The 25,710-nt window shown below is 27.5% G+C and overlaps 1 protein-coding gene across 1 annotated transcript in view; it reads right to left on the bottom strand.

Annotated features, from left to right (window-relative positions):
* LOC129987922 (uncharacterized) overlaps positions 1 to 25,247 on the bottom strand; it is a 94,280-nt gene extending 69,033 nt beyond the window's left edge. Inside the window, exon 1 of the mRNA XM_056095921.1 lies at positions 24,958 to 25,247. Within this exon, the coding sequence (XP_055951896.1) occupies positions 24,958 to 25,014 (57 nt within the window). The 5' untranslated portion in view covers positions 25,015 to 25,247. The remainder of the gene's footprint in view (positions 1 to 24,957) is intronic.
* Between the last annotated feature and the right edge of the window lie 463 nt (positions 25,248 to 25,710).

The raw sequence follows: 25,710 nt of genomic DNA, 5'->3' as shown, positions 1-25,710 counted from the left end.
TATTCATTATCAAATCTTTTTGTCCATTTGTTGTTAAAACTCATGACGGCATATTACTTAGATTCAAACTGGGGAAAAAAATGCAATAAGAAATTCTTTTTTATATCAGGTTTTATATAAAAACAGGTTTATATATTGACGGAAGAGAATATAGACCTAAATTTTTTATAGCAGCCATTTCAGAAAAAAGACCTATATTCTTTGGTAAATATCTAACGCTGCAAATGAAAATAGGAAATTAGATGTAACAAATAATTTCCTATCCATAACATTAAAAAAAAGACGATGACAAAAAGACTTGATGACCTGCAATGACAAAAGATTGCACTTGAAATAGTATAAATAGCTGAAAATTCCAATTTTCTTCCATTATCGTTTCCAAAAACAGAAACAGAAAACTCACACAAAGCTCAATACTACGTAATACTTTTTACAGATTCATGAGCTAATTTTCGAGTAAAATCCCTTTTCCGTCAAACTCTTAATAGAATTTTCAAAAAAAGCACATGCTTTTTTCCAATAAGGAAATTAATTAAAACCATACTGATGGGGAAAATTCCACAACAAATCAGATCTGTGCAATGACTTTATTTAAAGCTCCAAAATTTCCAATATTTCCAATTGCAAACGATTACACCTAGAATCACACTGGTGATCAAAAACTCATATTTTTTTAGATAAATACAGCAAAAATATTCACTCATAAGTCACTGAATTCAAATACTACAAAATACTTTTTTAGTGAAAAGATTTATTCGCCAAACTCTTAATAGAATTTCACAAGCTTCTTTCCATTCAATAAATGATACCATTAAATCGCTGAAAACAACAATAAGTAAAGTAATTTAAACCGCATTCATGGGAAAAATTCCACAACAAATCATATTTCTATAATGATTTCATTTAGAACTCCAAAATTTTCTACAGTTCCAGTTGCAAAGAATTACAATAGGAATCCCATTGGCAACCAGAAAGCTTTGGCAAACTTTTTAAAATAAATAAAGCAAAAATACTCATCTATAAATCACTGAATTCAAACCTTAACCTACTTTTTTATTTTCTCATATACGTCGTACAGATGAAATTCGTTAAGATCTTTAAAAAAATTTGTAGATTTCTATCAAATTTTGTGCAAAATTCGTTTGGAGAATGTCTGTCCGGCTGTTCGAATATAATTTAACAGAACTACAAAACGAAGAGATCTAGATAAATAAAATTTGATCCACAGAATTAACATCTATAATCTAGACAACTACTCAAATTTTAAGCCAAATCCTTCAAGGGATTGACTGTCTGTCGGTCTGTACTTTCGAAAGTATGTAAACGTGATAATTAAAAGACACAATGACTTAAATATATAACATTTGGGGTCGGATTTTGTGAGTACAAATGTAGTACTGAGTCAAATCTTTCTTTTGTTCGGTTAGAAGAACGCGTCTAAAACCCAAATTCGATTTTTGAATATTATTAACGACCTTCCAGGAAATAATTGCCAAATAACTCGCCAAGAATTTCACAAAAAATTCAATAAAAATGTTAAATCCATGCCAAAAGTGAATATTTCGTAATTGAGGCTTTCTTTGGGATAACACCTTTATTAGAGAATATGCGAGAAAGTTTGGGGAAGACTAATCCCGATGGTGTAGTGAAATAGCTTTGTAGTGAAACTCTATATAGAATTTCTAGAAATCACAAGCTTCTCCCCATATAATAAATAATTCCATTAAATTAATCCCTGAAAGCAACAACGAAGTAATTAAAACCACATCCATGGGAAAATTCCACTGACAAAGGCAGAAACTGTACAATGGTCCATCAACATCGACGACCAGTTGGTACAGCATAATAAAAGGTTAAAAATTACTCAAAGCCAAGCTATTAAATATTTAATATTATGATTCAAAGGAATAAGTAAAAAGCACATTTTGCTTGACCTTCGTTCTGCTTTCAGGTGGAAGTCCCCATTCCACTGCAAGAACCCTGCAGACGATAAGGAAATTGACATACTTTTCTTCAAGAAGTGGATAAAAATTGAGTTTCAAGTACTCCCACCTGAATGGAAAAGGTCACAAGCTTTATCCCAGGGTTCTGAAAAAGGTTTTTTTCCTCTCTCTCTCTCTCTTCTATTGAATAGAACATTGTTGAAGGAAGCGATTGCATAAAAGAATGTTTAAGCAATTTTTATTTTAAAACACGGTGGTCAAGAACAGGCGAGATTACCGTTCAATCGGTATAAAGGTGTGTCAGGATTTATACATTGTTTGGAGTTTTATACATTGTATAAAATGAATGTAGTTAATACAATCAGTATATTTGTTTGGAAATAATGTATAAAAGCGTGCTCTACCTTTTGGAATCAAGGTTAACACAACAATAAATTCTTATACTTATGACAATAATTTTAAAAATCGTTTTTAGATAATCTTTACTAATATTGTGTGTGTGTGTTGGCGATCTACAGGTCCGATCGTTCGACCTACAGCTACCAAATTTGGCACATGCATACCTTGGAAGTCGGGAATGCGCACCTGGAGTCTCTTTTTTTGAATTTTTAATTAGAATTTTAATTATTAATTAAAAACTAACTTTCCCGCCAAAAAAATCTTCATTTTCCCCACCGCCAAATGAGTAAGGCTTCGGTTTTTTTCCCCACGCTAACAAGGATAGGCTTAACATAGTTTTGGCCTATTATTTCAAATGATTCTGTTTATTTTCTTAAGGTTTGATGCATTTAAAATTAAACATTGTTAATTAACCGATCTTTCAGATTCATTCTGAAGTACTTTTGAATTAAAATAAAACAGAATAAAGGAAATTAAAAATTTCTAATCTGCGTAGCGTTACCCCAACTGGCGTAGAAAATTCACGCATGCGCATTGTGTTCTGATTGTTGACAACTATTTTCAACGGATGCGGACTTGATTTAAATTATATTTAGGTTAATTATAAGCTTTTGTAATTAAATTGTATTTATGTTAGTCATATATTTTTTGTATATGCTTATAGTTTTAAGAGCATCGTTTTTTTTTAAATAGTTTTTTTAACCTGTTTTCGACCGATTATTTTAGTCAAATTTAATTTGACTTTTTATCTCATTTGAGTTGTCAAATTAGATACAAATCTACTTTATACAGTAAAAATGCATAATTCTTAGATATTTTTAACAATTTAATTAATTAAAAATTAAATCAAATTTTAGAATTTTTTAAAACATTATTTTACCAAACCGATTTTAAAATTCAAAAAATTACGTTTTTACCATGCAAATGTTTCTCAGAATATTTATTCATTTTTGCTCTTATATTACATATTGTTATTATTATACCATTAGTTTATATGTACCATTTTCAGAATTTTTTCAGACTATTTATTTATTTTTGCAAAATAGTCAATACTAGATTTCATAGTTGAAATTCAAATCGTTTTCACCGCGTCATCAAAAAATACAATCACGTGATTTTCTTCCACTGTTAAAAAATTAGAAAGAAAGATTCTACTTATTTTCTGAGCAGTTTATATGAGGAGCAAGTTAATAAAATAATATTGCCAGAAAAGACATCATGGAGTTTGAAATAGAGTATCTAGAAATTTCAATTTTTAACATCATTATGACGTCATGGGACTCAACTTGATTAGACATGTAAGAAATAAACAGAATAGGTGTAAGGATATTAAAGTAGCAGGGCTTTAATGTTACACCTGTCATAATTTTGTGACTAAAAATATTTTGTGGTTGAAATCATACACATCAAATTATCCTAAACGATTTATTTGTTATAATACGATTATAATTATAATTAATCTATATTTCCGATTATCCAACTGGTCACCAAAGATGGCTTGTACAAAGAATAAAAATACAAATTCTTAGAATAAAAATTAATCAATAGAATAAATTACTTATGAGTAGATACCGGAATACATTAATGCAAGGAACCGACCAAAATAAATTAATTCAGTAACTTCCCATTTATAAAAAAGGACAAAAATTAAGCAAAGTTCAAAGTAATTATTTATCCATTTAAAGTAATATCCAACAATTAATCAACAAGCAATAAAAATAAAATTGCTCCTAAAATCGAATTCATATAAACAAGTCATTCATCCATCATATTCTCTCTTTTCAAGATAAGTTTTTAATCAAAACAATTCACTCTATAAAGAAGTCGGCACTTTAGTGAGAAGAGCAAAGAAATATTTTACCAAAACATTTAACTTGAATAGGAAGAAATCTAAACCAGTAGAACAAAGGAAATCAATCTTTTTGTTTTAAATATAAAGCGATTACCATCTATTAAATAATCTGCTTTGGTAATCGACACTACTTTAACAAAAAATCGCATCGATCAAATAGAAGGAAAAACCATGCAAAACAATGCTCATAGGAATGCTCAACACAATCAATCTGAGAAATTAGGGCTTTGCTATGCGGGTGCCTTGATGGAAGATCATAACAAAATAAGATCATAATAAATAGGCCGGATATTAATCATAAAAAGTAATTATCTAAACAGAACCCGGAATCAATTAAAATATTATTTGCTATAAATAAATGCAACTCGAAATCTGTGATCTTCCATTATCTCTTCCTGAATTACATCTAATATAAATGACATAGTTGAAAATATTATTATTCTAATTCGAAAACGAACATTAAAACGAAAATATAAAAAGTAATTTACCGTGTGTATTAAGAAGATTGCGGCAATACTGTTCGTTCACGAATTCAAAAACCATCCGCACTTTTGCGCATGCGTCGGGATGCGTCCATTTAGTCAAAATAGGGGCGAGAGGAAAGATGAAAGGAGGAGATGTTAACATTTAACAGTAAGATAAACTCGGATTATTTGCGGATTTAAGAGACGGAAAAATTGCGGATAACTCATAATACTGACGAAAAAAGTACTTATTCACAATAAAATACTTTAGAGCAATTTTTCTTCATAGTAAGGAGCCTAAACATTAAATAACGATGAATAAATGAATGATTTCTGTTCTTAAAATTTGGCGATTCGCTTTTTTTACAAAACAATAATAATTTTTTATATTGAAACACTATTTTTCAAAATTTATTGCTGAATTTTTTTTGATATCATCTTGAGGAATCTATATAATCTATATTTCAATCTCATTTCATTATTCTATCTTTGATATCATCTATCAACCGGAATCTATGGCAAGAGATTAACAATGGTACATAACTTCGCTCACATTTAATGATATATAAAATATTCTTAGTGCCAATCCTGAATGCCTTTTTGCCCCTTGAACTAGCCATATAAGCAATCAATACTCGCTTTTCAGTTAAAACAGCACAGTGCTCACATAACCGTATGTATGCGTGGGGGAACGAAAAAGTATCTTAGGGAGAGGAAATCAAGGTTCCAGAATGAAAAAAAATTCCGGAAATGTGCTCATCTTTTCGTGTTTCACCCCTTGGCGAAATAGAATCGTTGAAACGTGGTAATCTCTGGAATCGAATAAGTTTGTGAACCACTATCTTATAGCATAAATATGAGTAGTTTTTTCTTAGTCAGTGCATATGTTACTTGAAAGACTGATATATGACAAATGTCGATATTCTCCGGTGAATGTTAACACCCATCGGGAGAATATTCGTAAAATGAAGTTTTGACATAATCTATCAATACTTTCATATTTACTCTAAAATATTCTTAATCCAAAAGCAGTCCCGTTTTTTTTTATTATTATAATTTTTCTCTTTTTTACTCACAAAAGAAAACAAAAGAATGAAAATACGCACATGAGGGACCAACCGGAACCGGAAACTGAGGCAAGACTATCAAAGCGAAACGGTCGTTGTCGGCTTCTTTTCTTTTTGCTTTTTTTTTCTCCCCAAACTCTTTTCTCTTTTTTGCTGTTTCTTTTCCTACTTTAGAGGAAACCGCAGAAATATCAAAGGGATTAAGCGACACTTTTTTTCATCATTTTCTCTGGCTTCTTTTTTAATTTTTCTTTCTTTTCGATCGCATTTCTGTGAAAACGGATGTAAAAATTGAATTCTGTGTGGCAACTCTGCGGATGGTGTACAAAAAAAAAATAGCCAAGGCCGGACCTTTTCAAGTTAATGCGGCATTAACGGATTTTTTAGTTAAATGAAAAAAGAACAATTTGTTAATCAGATTTGGATAATTATTAAAGACGATTACATCTTTGAATTAAAAATGAACGACAACTTAATGCAGATTCTTTTAATGTAATATTGTGATCCATTTTCCACGAATTAATTGTTTATCTTTTGAATAAATGATTGAAATTTTGTGGGATAAAAAGATTTTTTTTACGAAAGAATTATCGTTTTCACATACTTTCAAACTTACAGATGGTCAAACCTTTCAATCATTTGTTCAAAATTTTGTAAATATCAGCAATTTTAATGATAAATATATAAGTTAAATAATAAGTTGATGATAATCTATAAGTTAAAGATAAACCTATAAATTAAATGATAAATCTATAAATTAAATAAAGTTTCAAATGATAAATAATTTGTTAATATTTATAAATAATATTTTTTAGTTATCTTGTTCAAGTTAGCATATACGGATGGACAGTTTCTCCAAATCCAGATTTCTTCGCAAATTTGATAAAAATCTGCAAACTTGTGAAAAGGCAAATTGTCAAATTCCATGCCTCTTGTAATGCAGCAGTTCATTGAACTTTATGAGCTGTCGTATTCATAGATCGACAGACTTAATTTCAAAAATATGTTTGTTGAGCTCAGGAGTATATAAAATACTTACATTAGTCAAAATTTTGAGATAAAATTTTTTGTATCTTACAATATTTTCTCATTGAGTACTTAATATACGAGAAAATGAAAAAGAAACTTATAATCGACGTAACAAGTAATAGTAGATAATTTTCTGACAAAAAAAGAAGAAAATTTAGCAATAAAAACTCTTGTCACTCTTCTTGCTCAGACGATTTTGATATACTTCTAAAAACAAATATTTTTTGGAATAATTAAATAGCATTATAACCTGTCAATGTAAAATATTTCATTAAAGATATTTTCAAAATATCAAAAAAAAAAAATTACCTGTGCATTTATTAAATACTATTACTTTGTTCGAATTAAATGAAACTATTAATTTGGTATAATATGCATGAATAAGCTTCAATTCCACAAAATTCTATAATAGAGAATTTTTAATAAAATGAATGAGCAGTAGGAAAACAATGTTTCCATTAATTCCCTCTTAGAATAATACAGAAATTCTAAAATTAGAAAATACTACAGAATATATTTAAAATGATAAGACTTCCACAGAACTCTAAAAATAAATATCAATTTCCCATCAAATTTCTTGTAAACATTATAATTAAAAGAATAATCAGCATAATCTTTTCTAAAAGAGGTAATATTAGTACTCAATTGGTGAAATAATCTGGAAAAATGGAAACGTATAATCACTTAATGCGAAAGTTACTTATGATTGACATAAGCTGTAATCCTAAGCAAACTTTCGTATGACAATCCTATCACTAATTTGAATATGGAAATTCGTTGGAAAAACAGTTAGTCATATTTATGCAAAAATGATGGTTCCTAGTTGATGAATGGCGTCTTTTCTGGAACTATTAAATAATACAAAATAATCTTTCAGTCATCCCTCAAACGAATTAAAACAATTAGTTAATTACCAATAGTTTGAATATAAATGATGGTTAGAAAAACAAAGAAATTCTTTTATTAAAAAAAAGATTATGGACCTACCATGACAACGGCAACGTCATGATGTTTCAGAATTCCTCGGTTGGACAAAGTAATCACATCATAATTTGGAAAAACAATTATAATTTGTAAGTTTAAGGAAAAGATTACAATTAAGTGAAACTAATTTAGACAAGCGCATAAAGCTCTAATATCATGAAATTTGATATTTATTTAATTGTTATGATCGAATTATTAATAAAGAAATAATATTTTGATTATTTATGGCAGAATAGAGAATTTTAATGGATTTACTTTGCATGTCCCTTACTATGGGGATTGATTTAATTAACTATTTTGTTTTATTTATTTTCGAAATAAACCCAGAAATATTCCACGCATGCTCTATGCTCATCGTGGCTAACTAAGGCCGGAACTGAAATAATTTTGAAAAATTTTAATCCATCAGATTGGTAACGGAGTTAAAAATTCTCGGTGTTTTTTTTTTTACATACTGAAAATTAATATAAATATTGTCGATTGCAGTTCTAGATCAACTTTCACGATGATCAGAACGTTTTCTGAAGCATTAAATAATTTACAGCCGAACAAACATTCATCCTTAAATAAATATATCCAGTATCCGTTATGTAATACACGCATATTTGAAAAAAGAATCGACTTGAAGAAAATGACGCTATATATTTGTCGCAGCATGGCGAAGTTTGGCTATTTTACAACTACACACATTAGTATACATATTAAGAAAGGCTCTTTTTTTTTATTCTACATATTTTCTTTTATAAATCATTCTGAAAAACATTCACGATTAAATACACTGAGAAATATACTTAAAAAGAAAACAGTTGCAAGACTCGCAGACGATAAAGCTTTTATCTTTTTTTGCTAGAATAAGTTATTTTAAAATATCTATGAATAGACCTAAGCTCTAAACTTTATTTATAAAAAGGCAGAATTCGTATTCCTTAACTGTGGAAAAATATTCCGATAATTCATTAAGAATTTAAGCCAAACTTCTATTTATAAGCTTCACATGACTGTTCTAAAGGGCAATAATCAGTGTTTCGAAATTCTTTTTAAAATGCTTTTTGATAAACATTTGTAGAAAAGACCCATATATGGCAATAGCGATACTAGAATTACAAATCTTACTTGGTAAAATACTAAAATGGCTGTTGTATGAATAGTTCTACCATTAAAAATGCTATGAAAGTATTTTTTTTTTTTACATTGTAAAAAACATATTGATGAAAACGACTTTTATTTTTAATGTTGAATTATTATGTGATTTGTGTCATTGGGATATAGTTTAATTCATAATGTAACCATTTGGTACACTTTTAATATTTTTTTAAATTCCACGAAAAAAATATCAATTTTTTTATCTTATTATTTTATATTTCATTGTTTATTAAATACTATCGAAATATTTTTCTTTTTGCCTTATAAAAAATATACTGATAAAAAAGGACTTTTATTTTTATTGTAGAATTATTGTAATGTGATTTGTGGCACCGGGATATAATTTGATTCATAATGTAACCATTTGGTACATTTTTAATTTTTTTTTAATTTCACAAAAAAATTTTAAAAATTTCAAGCACATATATTTCTTTTGTAAAAAATAATAAAAGGTCATTCATTCTAGGGTTAGCATTTCTCTTGAATGTTGCCAACAACTGAATAGGATGTACAAATAAGAATAATATCTACAAAAATCATCGACGAAAAAAAAACAACTTTCATTTTTTCCCACAAATTTTTTTTAATAACTACGATTAAAAACACCAATCCTAATAATCCCCTCTATAAAAAGATTGAATAATCTACTTGACAAAAAGACAACATGGTGAACTAAGCTGAGAAAGAAAAAAAGGAACGAAAGCGTATAATCACTTTTCCCCCACTCCTAAACTTAACTCATAATCGGCATAACATGCTATCATAAGCAATTTTCACACGACGATTCTTAACTGCCAGTTCGGGTGTCTTAAGTAAATATTCCTAATGGAAAGAAAGCACTGCCAGTCAGAAGTATCTATTTGCCAAGGCGATGATTCTCCAAGTGGTGCCTGCTGAAGAGCACCTTTTGTGGGAGAGGATCACTGAATCAGAAAAATGCACGCGCTTAAGGAGTGGAAATCTTCCTGCTTCGGGTAAAAGGGAGTTGATCTTAATTTAAAAGAGCCGTAGTTCCGGTCGACGTTTCCTCACTTTAAAGCTCAGGGGGGTCATCGAATGCTCAAGTTTACTCACCTCGGCTAAACAGTTAAAATGAAATGACAGTTTCTGTTGTGTTCAATGCCCCATTGGAGAAAGGATCTTCTTCCTACCAGCTTAATCTTGGCGCTTTTTTTTTTTTTTTTTTCCTTTACTTGGCTTCTTCCTTCTAGGCATTTAGAATGCAAGAGGAATTTGTTGGCGCAAAAAAATACATTTAAATATCTTAACGCTTGGCGTTTTTGTATTGTTTCTGTTTAAATTTTTGTAACGCTCCCGGAATTGATAGTTAGAGGGGGGGTTTTTTGGTGAAAAATTTGTCCTTGCATATAAATGATTCTAGTGCAAGGTCGTGTGAGATATTTTTTTATGTCATCAGCAATCTGTAATTATATCAGTTTTTAAGACAAAATGGGTAAATTTTTTATGTCCGAATATTAAAATTAGATATTTCAGTCTGAAAATACAAGTAATTAAATCTAAGCTTTATTTTAAAAAGAGCAATCTTTATGTAAATTTCGATAGAGTTTGTCTCTATTTACGTGCCATATGTAATTACGCATTATCTGAAAACTTGCTTCTTTCAATATAATATACAATGGATTCCAAAATTAAATAGGCACGTAAATTAATGATAATGAGTTAATTGAATTGGATTTAAAGATAATAAAGTAAAAGGTAATAAAAGTGCAAATCCAACTTGAAAGTAAAATAGCTACATAACTGCAAGACATTTCAGTGATACTAATACCATTTGTGATTGTGAATTTTACCATATTAAAATGTAAATTAAATTAAATTAATATACAACATAGGCATAAATTAAACGGATAGAAAAGAATGATTTATTATGAAAAACTATGTAGTCAAATATGAGAGAACATATGATTATAAATTCATGTAACAGTTCAATTAGTTCACAAATGTTCGATATGGTTATCTTCGTTAATCTGAAAATGGTTTATCAGTAAATCAATTCCCACGAAATATTTGTGAACGAGTTCACATGAAGTAAAGTGAAATTAATGTAAATAGCATCTGTTTTAGGAGCAATTTTCTGGTAGTCTTGGTGAAAGTTTTGTTTTATTCGTATGGCAGAACAAGTTACAAGATATCATAGACAGTATTTCTTATTTTTTAGTGTTGTTATACATCTCAGTCATTATAAGAACACAGGAAACTGATGAACAATTCCGAATTGCTTTTTATCCAGATAGGATACAACAGTCTCAAGTTCTTAAGTTTACGAATGGATAATTTTAGATGTTTGCTACTAAATTGGTAAGTTACAATAAATATTTTGCAAATTAAGAAATGGTTCAATCAATTGTTTTTATCCTGGTATGTTAATTTATTTTAAAATTTAGCGAGTTCATAAGTGTCTTCCCAAATAAAATATCGGTATATAATTGTTCACTGCCATCTGTAACCCAGGGAGAAGTTAATAAAGTCCCAACTCTTTGCACGATTATCGGATACGAAATTCGAACTTTTGTTCTGGCGTCTACTAACAGAAATATACATCTTTTTTTAATACTTAAATTGACTAATTTAATGTGTAAATTAAACTAAGCATGTATAAATAACAAATTTATGACATATGCTGATTTATTATATTCTGCCTTCACAGATCAAATAAAAATTATTGCTATTGCTTATATTTTCTTACAATATTTTTTGAAGTTTCGTTCTAGGCATTGCATTTTTTGTTATTTCTGTCAATCCGCTTTTAATTATTAGTTTTGAATTGAGTTTTCATAAACATTTTGATGGATAAGATCCCATTACAAGGAAACAAAACTTATAATATTTTTATATCTTTACTCCTAAAGTGTACTGCAGATAATATATATATATTATTTTCTAAGCCCTCCGCCAATGTGCATGATATTTTCTACTAAACTTTCGTCAGCTATTCTGTGATAATCACATCTGAGATACTGCTCACAGAATAACCGTTCATTTAGAGGGACATATCTTCAAATATTATATTAAACTCATAAAAATAACTGCCACCATGTGTTTACTTCAACACATTTCATTTTTATGTAATATTAATATCTATTCTATGTTCTGTACGAATATGTTCTCAATTCATAGTCAAAAAGAAGTATTTAACGTTTAGAGCCTTTCATCGCATTCTTTAAATCTTGTATCATAATTAGGGGCCATTTTAAGAAAATGGAAAATGTTATTTGTTTTGATAGGATATAAAGGCAGACCGGCAGGAAATATTAGGTAATTAGTTTCTGGAAAATTCAATTGGAATGTTTTTATTTTAGATCCTATTGATACTTTTTTTGTTGAAAATCTATTTATTGAGAATTGTTCTGAAAGAAAATATGAAGCAATATTTGTTCAATTTTAGAATTGTTCGTAAAGAAATTTTACGAAAATATTTATACGCCTACTTTCAAAATAAGTGATTTAATTTACGTATATTTATTTTTATAGGATTATAAACATTGTCTATTTTATGGTGAAATATGAATACTAATATAAATATAATCGAGCCATCATCATTATTCATGAAAACATGATAAGAAATAAATCAATACAATTGTATAAAAACATGAATATTCAAAACAACATATGTTTTTTGACAATTTATACTAATATTTTATTTATATTGACAGAAAATGAAGGGAATTTTGAAATTATAAATATTTTAAACGTGACTTTTTTTATACTTATACTCTACAAAATTCAACTCTTCTATTTTCAGAAATGTTTATGTAAACAACCATAAACCAAAGCATCACTGTTATATTTAAATTTCGCTAGTCAAATTTGCCAAAACATTTTATTGCGACAAATCACTTTTATAAGCAAACAACATCTGCTCTTAGATTAGACACACGATAAATAGTGGTTGCATATTGTTCCGAAACAACAGCTGACAATAGTAGTTCCAGCTATCATATAAAATTTTTGTATGTTCTGTTTTTGACAAACAAGATTTTGTTATGTATTATATAGGAAAATTTCAACAACATTAAAATTTAAAAGCATCGGATTAGAAAATTTCAATAGCATAAAAATTTAAAATTTTTGAAAATAGGAAAAAAAGCAAATTACTATTCTAACCAGTTTAATTTGGGAATTTTACGTTACTTCATTAGAATGTCAAAAAAAATACTTTTCGTGCCAAATATTTATAACTAGCCACCTTTGGAGACCAGCCGGTTCGCCAATCTTAATGTTCGTTAAAATTTTAATAATTAAATATTTTATTCAAATCCTACTTGAATAGTTTCTTCATCAAAATATTTTAAAACTTCAAATTTTGATAATCATATAATTCACTCATAATATTATAAAGGCCTTCAGTCATAACGTAATATTTATCTCTCTAATTTTCTGTTAGCTCCCGTAGAATTTATGCTTTAAATTAAAGTGGAAAGGATTAATCTGCAATTAATATAATAATATTTTTTACTGAAACAAAGCATTTTTTTATAATATGATTACTGAAAACAGAGTCACTAGGCGTTTAAACTTTATGAGCACTAAAGAATGTCTTTCTTAACTTATGTAATATCTCAAGAATTTGTCAACAAAATTTTCTCAGATTCATCATAAGCAGATCGATTCATTAACAATGTTTAATTTTAAATGCATCAAACACTAAGAAAATAAACATAATCATTTGAAATAATCAGCCGAAAAATGTTAAGCCTAGTCTCATTAGCGTGGGGAAAAAAACTAAAGCCTTACTCAATTGGCGGTGGGGAAAATAAAGATTTTTTTGGCGAGAAAGTTAGTTTGTAATTAATAATTAAAATTCTAATTAAAAATTCAAAAAAAGGGACCCCAGGTGCACATTCCCGACCTCCAAGGTATACATGTAAAAAATTTGATAGCTGTAGGTAAAACTTTCTGGCCTGTAGAGCGCCAACACACACACATTGAGCTTTATATAAATATAGATTTATTCGAATGATATTGCAATGATGTATAAATCAACAAAACGAGTCCTTTTCTCAGAATCCATAATATTTTATAGAAAATAGCCTTCTTAAAGAATTTTTTTTCATCATCCAAATCAAAACTAAATTTTATTGTAAATTATTTTAAAATCAGTTCTTCAAAATAAAGCTCAACTATTTTTAAATTTAAAATTGATACTTTTAATGACTTCTTCTAAAACCATTTTATTTATTATTCTTTTAGGCTTAAGAACGAGTTTTAGCTAAACGGATGTGGGAAAACCCATAAAAGCGCGGGCCCCGAATTGAGATCAATCGGCCTACGACTGGCCTTGATGAAATCTTGCAGATTCAACATTCCACTGATATGTCGATTTAGCAAGAATTTATCTCGCTTTCTAAAATAGTCAGCTTTTAAAAATGACAGTTTTTCAAAGAAATTCTTTATTCATTTAAAAAATTGAATTTTCAAATTATAACAAGTTTATATGTAATAATTTATTATTTTCTTAATTTTTTTTGAATAAATATAATAAATTTTGAATAGAAAAAAATGACGAGAAGCAACGGTCGAATCTGAAGAAATGAAAGCATATTTATTTACTAAACTTTATTTCACTATAGATACCATATTCGAAATTTTTGCATTTTTAACAATATTTATTTCAATTAATGTTTTCAAATTATCATGAAATCCTCAATATTAGAGTTCATCATCTTTTTTATAATAATCTGAGAGATTTACTTTTGGACCTGTACTCAATCATCTCCTTCAATCTAATAATTTTTGTAGAATTCCCTTTATCTTCTTCTTTTCAATAAAATTTTAAATTTTTCAACAAAGTCAAAAACCTTTTTTTAAAGGAAAAGATTCATATAATCTTGAGAATTTTTCTTGTAAATAAAAAGAAACATATTTTCTTAATAAATGTTTAATACGTAATTCATCCAATTTTTATTTTCAAACCATGTTTTTTCCAATTATTTTTTTTTCAAACAATAATGATTGTTAACTATTTTAATGATTAGTTTTTGCTTTTAAGTTTTTGATTACATTTCTGAAAATCCAATAAATTAATAATATAGGCAGTACAAAATTCTAATTAAATTGATTTTCAATACTACATTGCATATAAATAACAATTTTCAACAGTAAACTTCATGATTTTACTAAAATACCACAAACATCTAATTTGATTATATCTTTAATAATATAGTATACATTTCAAACATTACATTAAGCCGTTTTCTTTTAGTAGTTGATATAGTACAGCATAAATAAATTTTTTTTTTTTTATTTCGAAAGAAAGGTTTGATAGGAAACTATTGAACCTAAGATGAATTTATGAAATCACTATATATATATATTTCATTTACTAGCTTTGATCTACAATAGCTCTTATTATTATGAAGTTATTTTCGATTTAAAAATATCCCAAGTCTTATTAAAAGATTGTTGCGAATAATGATAAGCAAAATATTAATATAGTTAATATAATAATATTAATTGCCTGGAAATTCTTTATTAACTAGTAATCTAAAAACACATTGCTTATCTCATGTTACAATTCGTGCATTAAATATAACTACTCTAATAAGGAAATTAGCAAAAATATTAATTCATTGTTACTATTGTTTCATCTATCCTTCTGTGAGGAAAGAATCTAAAATAGATGTTTTGAATTGCAGGTATTTAATATTCTGCTTTGATTTGAATTCATATTCCACTGTTAATTGTAACTTTGTTATATCATTAATTGTAACTATATTAAGATTGTTTATTATTATAATAACAACAATCTTTTAATAAGTTTTGGGATATTTTTTCGTGAATTATGAGTTAAGTTTTAGAAATCATAAAAAAAAATAATGAACTTTAGTTTTTTTAAATTTTTAATTTCCCAAATTACATTCAAAAATCAATGTTAAATTTTATTTTTATATTACAGACAATATTTATACAGACAATATTTAGACAAGTACACTGAAAATATGTATGAGATAGTCTACCTCAACTTTCGGTAGTTAATCTTTGGCAATCAGATCTCATTTATTGTTTACAGGATAAAGCCTATTTAGACACATGTTGTAACACTAACAATTATAGTAAATATCTCAAGAATATTAGTCTTTTTTACAAGATATGCATTTAAAAAAATAAATAAAATAATACACTTTCGTTAAATTATTAAAATTATATTAAATTCCAATAAATCTTTCACAGTCAAAAACAATTTGAAATATGAAACTATATTGACCAGCTTTTAAAAGAGGGGCTTTACCACTATTAATTCGCCATTGTTTTTATGTCTCCCCCCCCCCAAAAAAAACAACTCATAAAAGTTTAGTTTACTCTTAACAAGTTAATATAATTTCATACTTATAAATGAAGTGAAACGAATGAATAAAAAAGAGAGGACACGGTTGGTCAGTCAGTTGTGAGTGCCAAGTTCAAGTAAGATCAAAGATTTTACCAGACTAATATTTCATTTTTGACAGGTTGCACCTCTTATCATAATGCGATATAACTTCTAACTTTAAATAAAATTTCATAACCTAATAAATGTGCTGAATTAAATCAGTATTGAAAATAACATTTATCAACTTATTGCATTGCTTTTAGTGAAATGATTTTTTTTCTTTGCCACAAAAATGAATTCATTTTGTAGCAAAGAAAAAAAAACTGTGTAGCCTATATTTTCCAAAAACATTATATAAATGCATGAGAAGTAAAAAAAATTGAACGGGAAAGTCTATTCAACGAATAAACTCGTAAAAACATAAAATTTATACAGCGGAAATTTAATAAGAGCATATTAAAGTATTTACAAACCATTGATAGTGGTCCCCAGGAAACTTTCTCGCATACTCTCTAATAAATGTGCTTGCGTATTATTAACTGTATGTCACTTTCGAACAACAGCCACAAAAGAACTATTAAAGTGCGCTTTTTTGGCTTAAAAGCTGAAACACAGTCAAGAAAAAATATCAGTAAGTCGAGTGCATATTTTGGTCTTTTTCTCGGTTGATTAAAACCAAAATATGGCCAAGAACTATAATGCCAATAAAAGAACTATAATCTTAAACTTTTATACCAAATGTTACCCAAATAGCTGTTTACATTTCGTAACTATGGTGTTCACCTGTTCTCCGACAGAGAGCAGGTCAGACTTCCAGTCAATGTATTTTGTTCAAAATTTAGTAAAAGGGTTCCATAACAAATTTCATTCATCTAGCCTTAACTTTTTTAGAGTTAAGATACTCATATAAAACAGGCGGCTGAAAGACAGCAAAATACAGTATATTTATTTCGGACTAAAAAGGGTCTAAAACGGGAAGATTCGCTAAAATTTCGAATAGTCAATTTTTTTGACTATTACAATGCTTTCTTTTTATATACTTACAAGAAAGTGAAAAAAAAAAACTAACAAAAATGATAATAAGGCTACAACCAAAGAAAGATCAAGAACTTTTCAATTTCTTTTTGATTGTTCCGATTTTAAAACTGATATTTAAAATTAGTAAGCTGTGGGTATAATATGCACTATACAATTATAAATCAAAATTATATATCGGATTATATATTTATTTTAAAACAATACTCCAAAATTCAATCACAAAAATGAAACCATCTGCAATACTATTCAAAATCTGTCAGAAAAACAAATATCGGTTTACAGCAATGGAGCCTATTCGTGTGACTTCAAAGTCACGTGATATATATATCAGTGAAAACATTATCTAATACTGCGCAGTGACGTCACTCTTTATTCCTCAAAAAGCGCGGTTGATGCTGAAGTGATTGGAGTCAGCGCATTAAATATATATCACGTGAACTCTGTCGTCATCCAATGAGCTTACGATGTAATTAATTATCTTATCATAATATGATGTTTCTGTCAAATCGTTATATTTGGCGAAGAGTTATAAAAAATATACGTTAAGATTTTAGATCCTTTGCGCCCTTTAAAATTTGGGCCTATTGCATTCCAATTACGCCACTTTCTTCATCAATTAACTCATGAATTAAAGTACAATACTTGTAGCATAATATTACATTTCTTTTGATTGACAGAAATTTCTTTTGATTAAGGAAACAATGATAGTTTTTCAAATTTCAAAATAATATTTATTTTAAAATAAGAAATTAAATACCATATCCTTACTGATATAATGAAGGAATTGCATTTATTGTACTTTTTTTTTCGTTTTTGTAAACTAACATATTAGAGACTACAATCCAATGCAATCTGCAAGGTCTGCATTGGATTGTGAAATCGTCATTCTGTTTTGAACGAGACATTCCTAATTAATGACAAAATTAATTATTTCGGTCAATCAGTAAATTAGTAGGCGTTTCACACAAAAAAACACTTCTGTGTTATTGATTTCCTCTTGCCAAAACTGGATTTCTTATCCAAGAATGTTAATTTCAAGCTATCACGCAATTCTTATTAACTAGAGTGTAATTAATCTACAACCGAATTTATCTTGTGCAAGAGATAGTATACGCTCTGTGTTTTAATTCTAGTTTCACTAATTCGGTCAGCTTTAAAGTTTTTCATTTAAATCGGTTTCGTGCTTGTGGTGATTGTTTATGAGCTGTAAATCTTGATTGTGTAATTTTACTGAAATATTCTTTTATATCATCTAGGACATCTATCTAAAATAATATTAAATTTTCAGATAATAAATCAAATTATTTTTTTTTAATTTCGTGTATGCAATATTCTAGGGGAAAAGCTATAATTTTTAAAATTTTTATATCAAGATTTTGAGGACTTTCTACTTTTCAGACTTGTCTATTTTAGTAATCAATTTTTAAATCGCTTAGAAATAGATATTTATTTCAAATTGGAAAAATACTCTAAATAATAATGTAATAAGTAATAATAATGTAAATAACCATAATTTATAATGCTTAAGTCAATAAGTATAGTATTAAAAATATAGAGTTTTTATATTTTTTATGCAAAAACTAAGTCCAATCAGTTGTATACAATCAAATGTTTTTAATATATTCACAATTTAAATAGAAACGCTTTCCTCTTTTGCACCAATTAGGGCAAATTTAATTTATCTAGCTCTTTACTTTTGTAATTACTGTGCTTATTTGAACAATCGATCAGATTAATGGAGGTTTGCAACATGGAAATTCGTCAAAGATCTCGAGCTCGAGTTCTTTGACGAATTGACTTTAAATACAGCTTTCTTTCGGAAATTCTTGACTTTGAATACAATACTTTTTATTTGTATACTTTGTATATGAAAAATTAAAAAAAAACACTATTAATTTTCAAAAATAAATCTTTTCTTCATATTATTAACGAAAATTTCGGAGAATTATTATCTTTCCTTTAATAATGTTTTCATATTTCAGAACACAATAGAAACTACATTCGTGTTCATATAACATATTTCTATAAATAAATGTAAGTAAAAATAAAAACAGCAATTAAATATATTTATACATTTTTGTCAGAAATTTGAAAACGCTTACATGTGTACGAATTTTTCAAACAAACTATTAATAAGTAAGCTTTATATGTCAAGCTAAAGTTTTTTCCATGTTATGTACACTAATGGAGTATAAAACTGAAAGATTTTTATAACTCCCTTTTTATTTTTGCTGTTTACACAATTATAAAAGAACTTTTTAAGCATTTTCTATATAAATACTGACGTGAATTTTCTTAATAATATACATTTTAATCATATTTACTAACAAAATTTTCACTTTGTTTTCAGTTTATTTCGTTTTTTAATGTTTTTATAATAATTACAACTCTTTGCTTCATTATTTCAATAATTCCGACTACATTATTCTTTTACCTTAAGTTTTACGATTCCATTATGATTAAAGCAATGGTTTCCTGATTTAACCCTACTTTTAAGATGAAGATGCCGATAATGATCTACATTTTTCCATTTCCTCAGTTGTGTTTTTATAATGTTCTTAAAAATTATAGATTAAAAACCTTTAACGAATACTAAAAAAAATGTTCCGGAAGCTTTTCTTACACATTATATGTAGGCGTAACGTCCTTACATGAATAAAACATATATCTTAACTTATAACAATCAAGACACATAAATCAGAAATTTAGATCGTGACGATAAATTATACCATAGTTCACGAACTGACTTGAATGAAGATTTATGGATATTTTTTATCACACCTTTTGAAGTTGCAGACTACATTAACACGCAAGATACAAGAGATTTTCGGTTATAGTGCTTATAGAGGAAAGCGAAAACGAAATTTTGACTGCAAATATAATAAAAATTATAATTAATGCAAGAATCAACTGGTGCATAATTATTAAACACCCTTTTTTATTTGTTAGAAATTCATGTAATGGAATTTTACAACCTCTAAGGTCATTTTTAGGTTTCTATGGAACAAAAATAAATTAAAATACTTGAAATATGTAAATAAAAGTAATGCAAAGCAAATTAGATTCTTTTTTATTTTTTATAGCTAGGCTTTTAGATGCATTATTAAATAATTCCAATAAAAATAACTCTCAAAACCTAAATATGATTATCATTTAATAGTTAAGCTTGAATAACTTTGAAATAAAAACAAAAAATATACAGTCTAATTATTAAAAAAATGTTAAACTGCCTTTTAATATGACATTTTATTATCTTTTGAAACAAAAATAATAATTTACATTTCTGTATTCATAAAGTACAAAGAAAACAAATCAAAATCTAAAGAAGTGCAAAATGAAACAAGAAACCGGTACTTAAAATTGTCTATAATTTTTTTATATCAGATCTTATTTCAAAATACAGCCGGCATATAAAAACAATCTCTTTCAAAAATATTTTTAAATAGATTTTTCACTGCCGTTCGATTAAGAGATTTAAACAAAACAAGAACTGCAATTTTAAAATTCAAGTAACTTTTTCTTTCATTTTTTAAATCAAATGCTGAATATGTTTTATCTATTACACATAACAAAAATACGGAAGTATTCGGGTGGATGCAAAAAAGAGTAGAATATTAAATGACGATAAAATTGATGAAATGCCATTTCTGAAAAAGTGTGGAATCAAAACACTAATATTATTACAGTTATAAATAGACTCTTACAATGTGAAAAGAATCAAAACACTGATATTATTATAGTCATAAATAAACTCATAATGACTGTTATAAAATAGTTCCTAAAAATGAAGACTATTTTTTTAAGATGATGTCAGTTAAAATTCATGATAACACAAAAATTAAAATGATATATTATTCCCTACTTTTTCTGCGCAATCGTTTTTATTTTAAATTCCAATCTAAAAAAATATGGCAACAACGGTTTTGCAATAAAAATATCATTTGGCAATTTCGTTGCATGAAACCGCTTTTTTCCTATGCTACATATGACTAATAAGATTTCCGTATGGAATAAAAATCGCACAGAAAACAATAGGTAGGAATCGCATAAATTGTGGAAGGCATTATTGCGTCATATACGTAAGTAGCACGCACATATGCATTCGTAAATTCCAGATGCCTTTGTAGCTCTTTAATGAAGAGAAGGCAATCCAATTCTCTGAATTTTCACGAAAATAATAATAATAATATACATTTCATTGAATAATAATACACATATATTGTGTTCTTTTCACAGTATACAATTCTGAAAAAAATGCGACCCTTTGATGTTTTTAATAATTAAAAAAATAATGCATTTTAAAATGACGCAAACTTGAAATAGAAATAAATTTCAGATGAATAAATTGTTTTTGTATTTAAATGTTTGTTTTTCATAACATATTTATTCTAAACTTGGGAAATTACGCTTTGTTTGCATTTCTGGGTTAAACATCGAAACCGATACATTTGTGTGAGATAATAAATCAATTTCAAATATTGTAAACAATAATTAATTCATCTAAAGTTATCTAAATATCGAAGATTTTAAATATACAAAAATTTGTAAATAATCTATAATCAAACATTCCGCTAATTTAAATAGTAATTTTAAAATAAAAAATAAATAAAATGTGACTAAACAAGAATAAATAAGAAATTTCAATATTTGACAATTGATTCGGCGAAGAAATTTCAAATTATTGAATGAATTCTTTATCCTGCTCAAAATAAATCCTTTATCCATTTCGGGATAAATTTTTGAAAATTAATGAATAATTTTTTCGGTACTAATTCAAATTTTCAAATCACCAGTCAGTTTTATATTTTTTAGATATAGCACAAGATGAAATATGTTATAACAGATCAAATCTCTTGCAAACTTTGGTAACTAAGATTTCACACACAAACACAAAAAAATTGTCATTTACTAATTTTAGTACTTGGAAAATGAGTTTTCTTAGCGCTTGAGTTACGATGAATTGTAAAAGTATACTGGATATCTATAATATATTGCTAAAAATTAAAAGTAAATTTTGATTAATGCAAAAAAACTAAAAAGTTTCATTGGTCGTTTAATGAAATTTCATTAAATTTCAATATGTTTCATTTGAACCAACATTGAATTATATTTTTTATATATATTGTTTCAAATAAAATCTCTTTAACAACCATCATTATAAAATAACCAAAAAAAATTCTTTCAGACTTCCTTGGATTAATCTAATTATCATTTTTAAAGCTGTGCTAATTTATGAATGGTTCAAAAAATCTGAAGCACTTTTCTTACATAAGTAAGTTCCTGCATATACCTTGGAAACAACATTGTACTACCGCTAAAGAATTGCACTATGTTTTCAGTGTTAAAAAGGGTATTGATTAGAAGGCGGAAAAAGAAAAAAGAAGAAGAAAAAGGGGGAAAAAGGCTGGGAAAAAAAGAATTTGTAGAAAAAGTTCAAGCTTTTAATGTGGGGTCGACTGTGTGAGTTTTAGGTCAACTAAGAAGGGAACTTTTCCCACACATTTAAGAAAGAGTTGTAGTAGGTCGTGTTTTTATATGCCGGTTCATTTTGTTTAGCTTTTCTATTCAAGTGAGATAGGTCAATGCCTCAAATGAAGCTAAGCTAGTGCAAACAAAAATACAGCTGCTGTTTTATCCTTTCCATAGTTTGCATTCCACAATTCGATTTGAAAATTATTCGTCTGAAGAAAATTCAAACGATTATTTATTTAATCGTCTGAAGATAAAGAATACAGTAACTGAAATGAAGTTAGAAGCTAATTTTTGTTTCAATGTATGAATAAAAGGAAATTTCTGGAAAACTTCATTTGAATGTAGTTTTATGATGAAATTATGGCAATTCATTTACTGTAACACTTTTTCATCATAGTAAATATAATGAAAAATAGCTAAAACTTTATGATAACTTTTTAACTAGTTAATTTATAGTTATTGAATAGCACCTAAAGTTTAAACATATTTAAAATCTTTTTAATTAATAATTCATGGTAGATAATTAGAGAAAATTTTGAAAAAATTAAAAATGGAGTTGAATATTAACAATGAACTTCGCAAGAAGTACTGTTTGTAAGATATTCCATCATTTTTATCATAAACGACAAAATGTAAAAGAATGAAGCATGTTAGATGAATATTTTTCAAAATTTATTTATAGAATTCCAAAAAAATCCATAATAATTGAGCATAAAAAATGAAATACAAGTGTAATGATTTTTTTTAAAAGTTTCGAATAATCAAGAATTAGGCAGAATAAAAAAAAATATTAGAATAAGAATTTCTTAATAAGATTAAATGCAGAATAATTTAGAAAAGTTTTTTTTTTATACCATCTAGACAAGAAGACTCGGTTGAGAGAAAAATGTCAGTGCAAAATTTGGAAATAAATTAATTAAAACTGTATTTCTCCATAAAATTTGTTCCTGATCATTTTGAAAACTTTTTCAAAGAAGCTTGCTTTAAAAAGAACAGCAACTAGAAAATAATGACAAAGTACAAAAAGGAAGTGTATTTTAGAAAAATGAAGTAATAACAACTTTATAAAACTTATTTTAGTTATATTTTTTAAAAAATATTAAAAGCTCCTGAATATATATTAAAAAAAGGCCTTGCGGTTTATCGTAATCCAGAATTAATCTGTATGTGTTCACATTCACTTTTTTCATTTAAATTATTAATGGCACCTTCATAAAAAAACGATTATTTTTATTTGCTGAATTATAATTTCGACACATGTAAGGAAAAATAAAAGCCAAATTAATTTGAGAGATTTCATCAAAGTTGTAATTTAAAATAGCTACTTGCATTACAATTCGAAAACATCAACAATTTTACCTATTAGTAATTTAATTTATCTCTTAAAGACAGCTGTAATTGAGGAATATATATTTTAAACAGGTAGAAATAAAGCTATTTGTGAATGAATTTTTTTTTCTAGAATTAAAAGTTTTTAATACTTATTCAGATTAGATAATGTAAATTGGCCTGTTTTGCGTTTTTATTGTTTATGTACTGATTATCTGCTAGTATTTCATGAGAAATATGTAGTTCCCCCTTTATTTATTTTATGATTGTTATTTATTTATTAAACAAAATTTAAAAAAAGTTATTCTTCAAAATTAATGAAGCATTCATACTTTTTAAGCAATTCTTTTTTGTTGTTGTAAATCAAAAAGTAACATATAACGTGCTTGATGATTATAATCAACCCATTTATGATATGTAAAATTGCAAATGCCTTTTACCTTTTAATTTATCTATATATTATTTATCAGATATTTAAGGTATGATAATATGTTATTTATAAATTATAACGTTAGATATTTAAAGTATAATAACATATTATTTATATATTATGAAGTCAGATATTTAAGGTAAGATCACATGCTTGATTTGAAATATTAAATTTCACTTCTTACAAACTGTTATATAGAAATGCATGTATGAAATGAAAAACAAAACCAGAGCACGCATCATCTTACTTTCCTTCAAGTGTTTCGGTAGACTATATATTTATTTTTTGCGGCCTTTCCAGCGGCGAAAAAGTGAAATCTGTTGCGTTACCATACATAAAAATGAGCGACATTAAACACCATGTCATGTCTCCACCATGTGACAAAACTACGTTAAAACAATTCCTAAGCCACCAGATGCGTGATGCCATTCCACAATGAATAAAAGTTAAAAATAAAAGTAAAGAAAAAACACTACTCACCGAAACCAGTCTGAATAGAAGAAATAGGCCAACACACCAATACCTAGTGAGTTCCATGATTAGTTCGCGCACAAAAAATTCGAAACAGAAATCACAAAATTTCGCACTCAAATGACAACACAAACTTTCAAGTTGCTCCCATGTCGCGGTACGTCAATATGTCAATCCGTAAAATGTCGCTTTTTACTCCTGGTGTTCGGCATAACGTGGGATAACTACTGAAATCGCAGATTTTAAATGCGTAGATGTTTCGCGAATGGAACCGCGTTCGAATATGAGTGGTTTCCTTTCTCCTTACCTGGTAACGAGGTGGCGCTGGTGTAGTTGTGGAACTTTTTTGCTATTGTTGCAATTGTTGTGACGTAATGAGTCACGGGGAGGGGGAAAACTTTCTTATTAGCTGCAGGGTCACTTTTGATAGTTATTTATTGCTTTATGAAAGAAAAACAGGTGTCCTTTTAAGCAGAAGTGTTTGACAGTGACGGAGAAAGGGTTAGTAGAAGTGGTTTCGCTTTAGTTTGAGGCAACAGGCGGGTATGGAATTCTTCTTTCCGGTTCATTTTTTGAAATCTAATATTTAGGAAGGAACTGTCGAAATGTTAATATATTCTTTATCTAAAATTATCACGAATTTATCTAAAAAGTCACGACTGTTTTGCACAACGTAATAACCACTTTTACTCATAATTTTACTTGTTTTGCATCTTTTTTAAATTTTTGAAAATAAAAAAGAATGTTTCATTGTGTAAGATT

Source organism: Argiope bruennichi, chromosome 10 (assembly GCF_947563725.1).
Source record: "Argiope bruennichi chromosome 10, qqArgBrue1.1, whole genome shotgun sequence".
NCBI lineage: Eukaryota > Metazoa > Arthropoda > Arachnida > Araneae > Araneidae > Argiope > Argiope bruennichi.
Note: the sequence above shows the minus strand (reverse complement) of the source record. Positions and strands in the feature narration are given on the sequence as shown.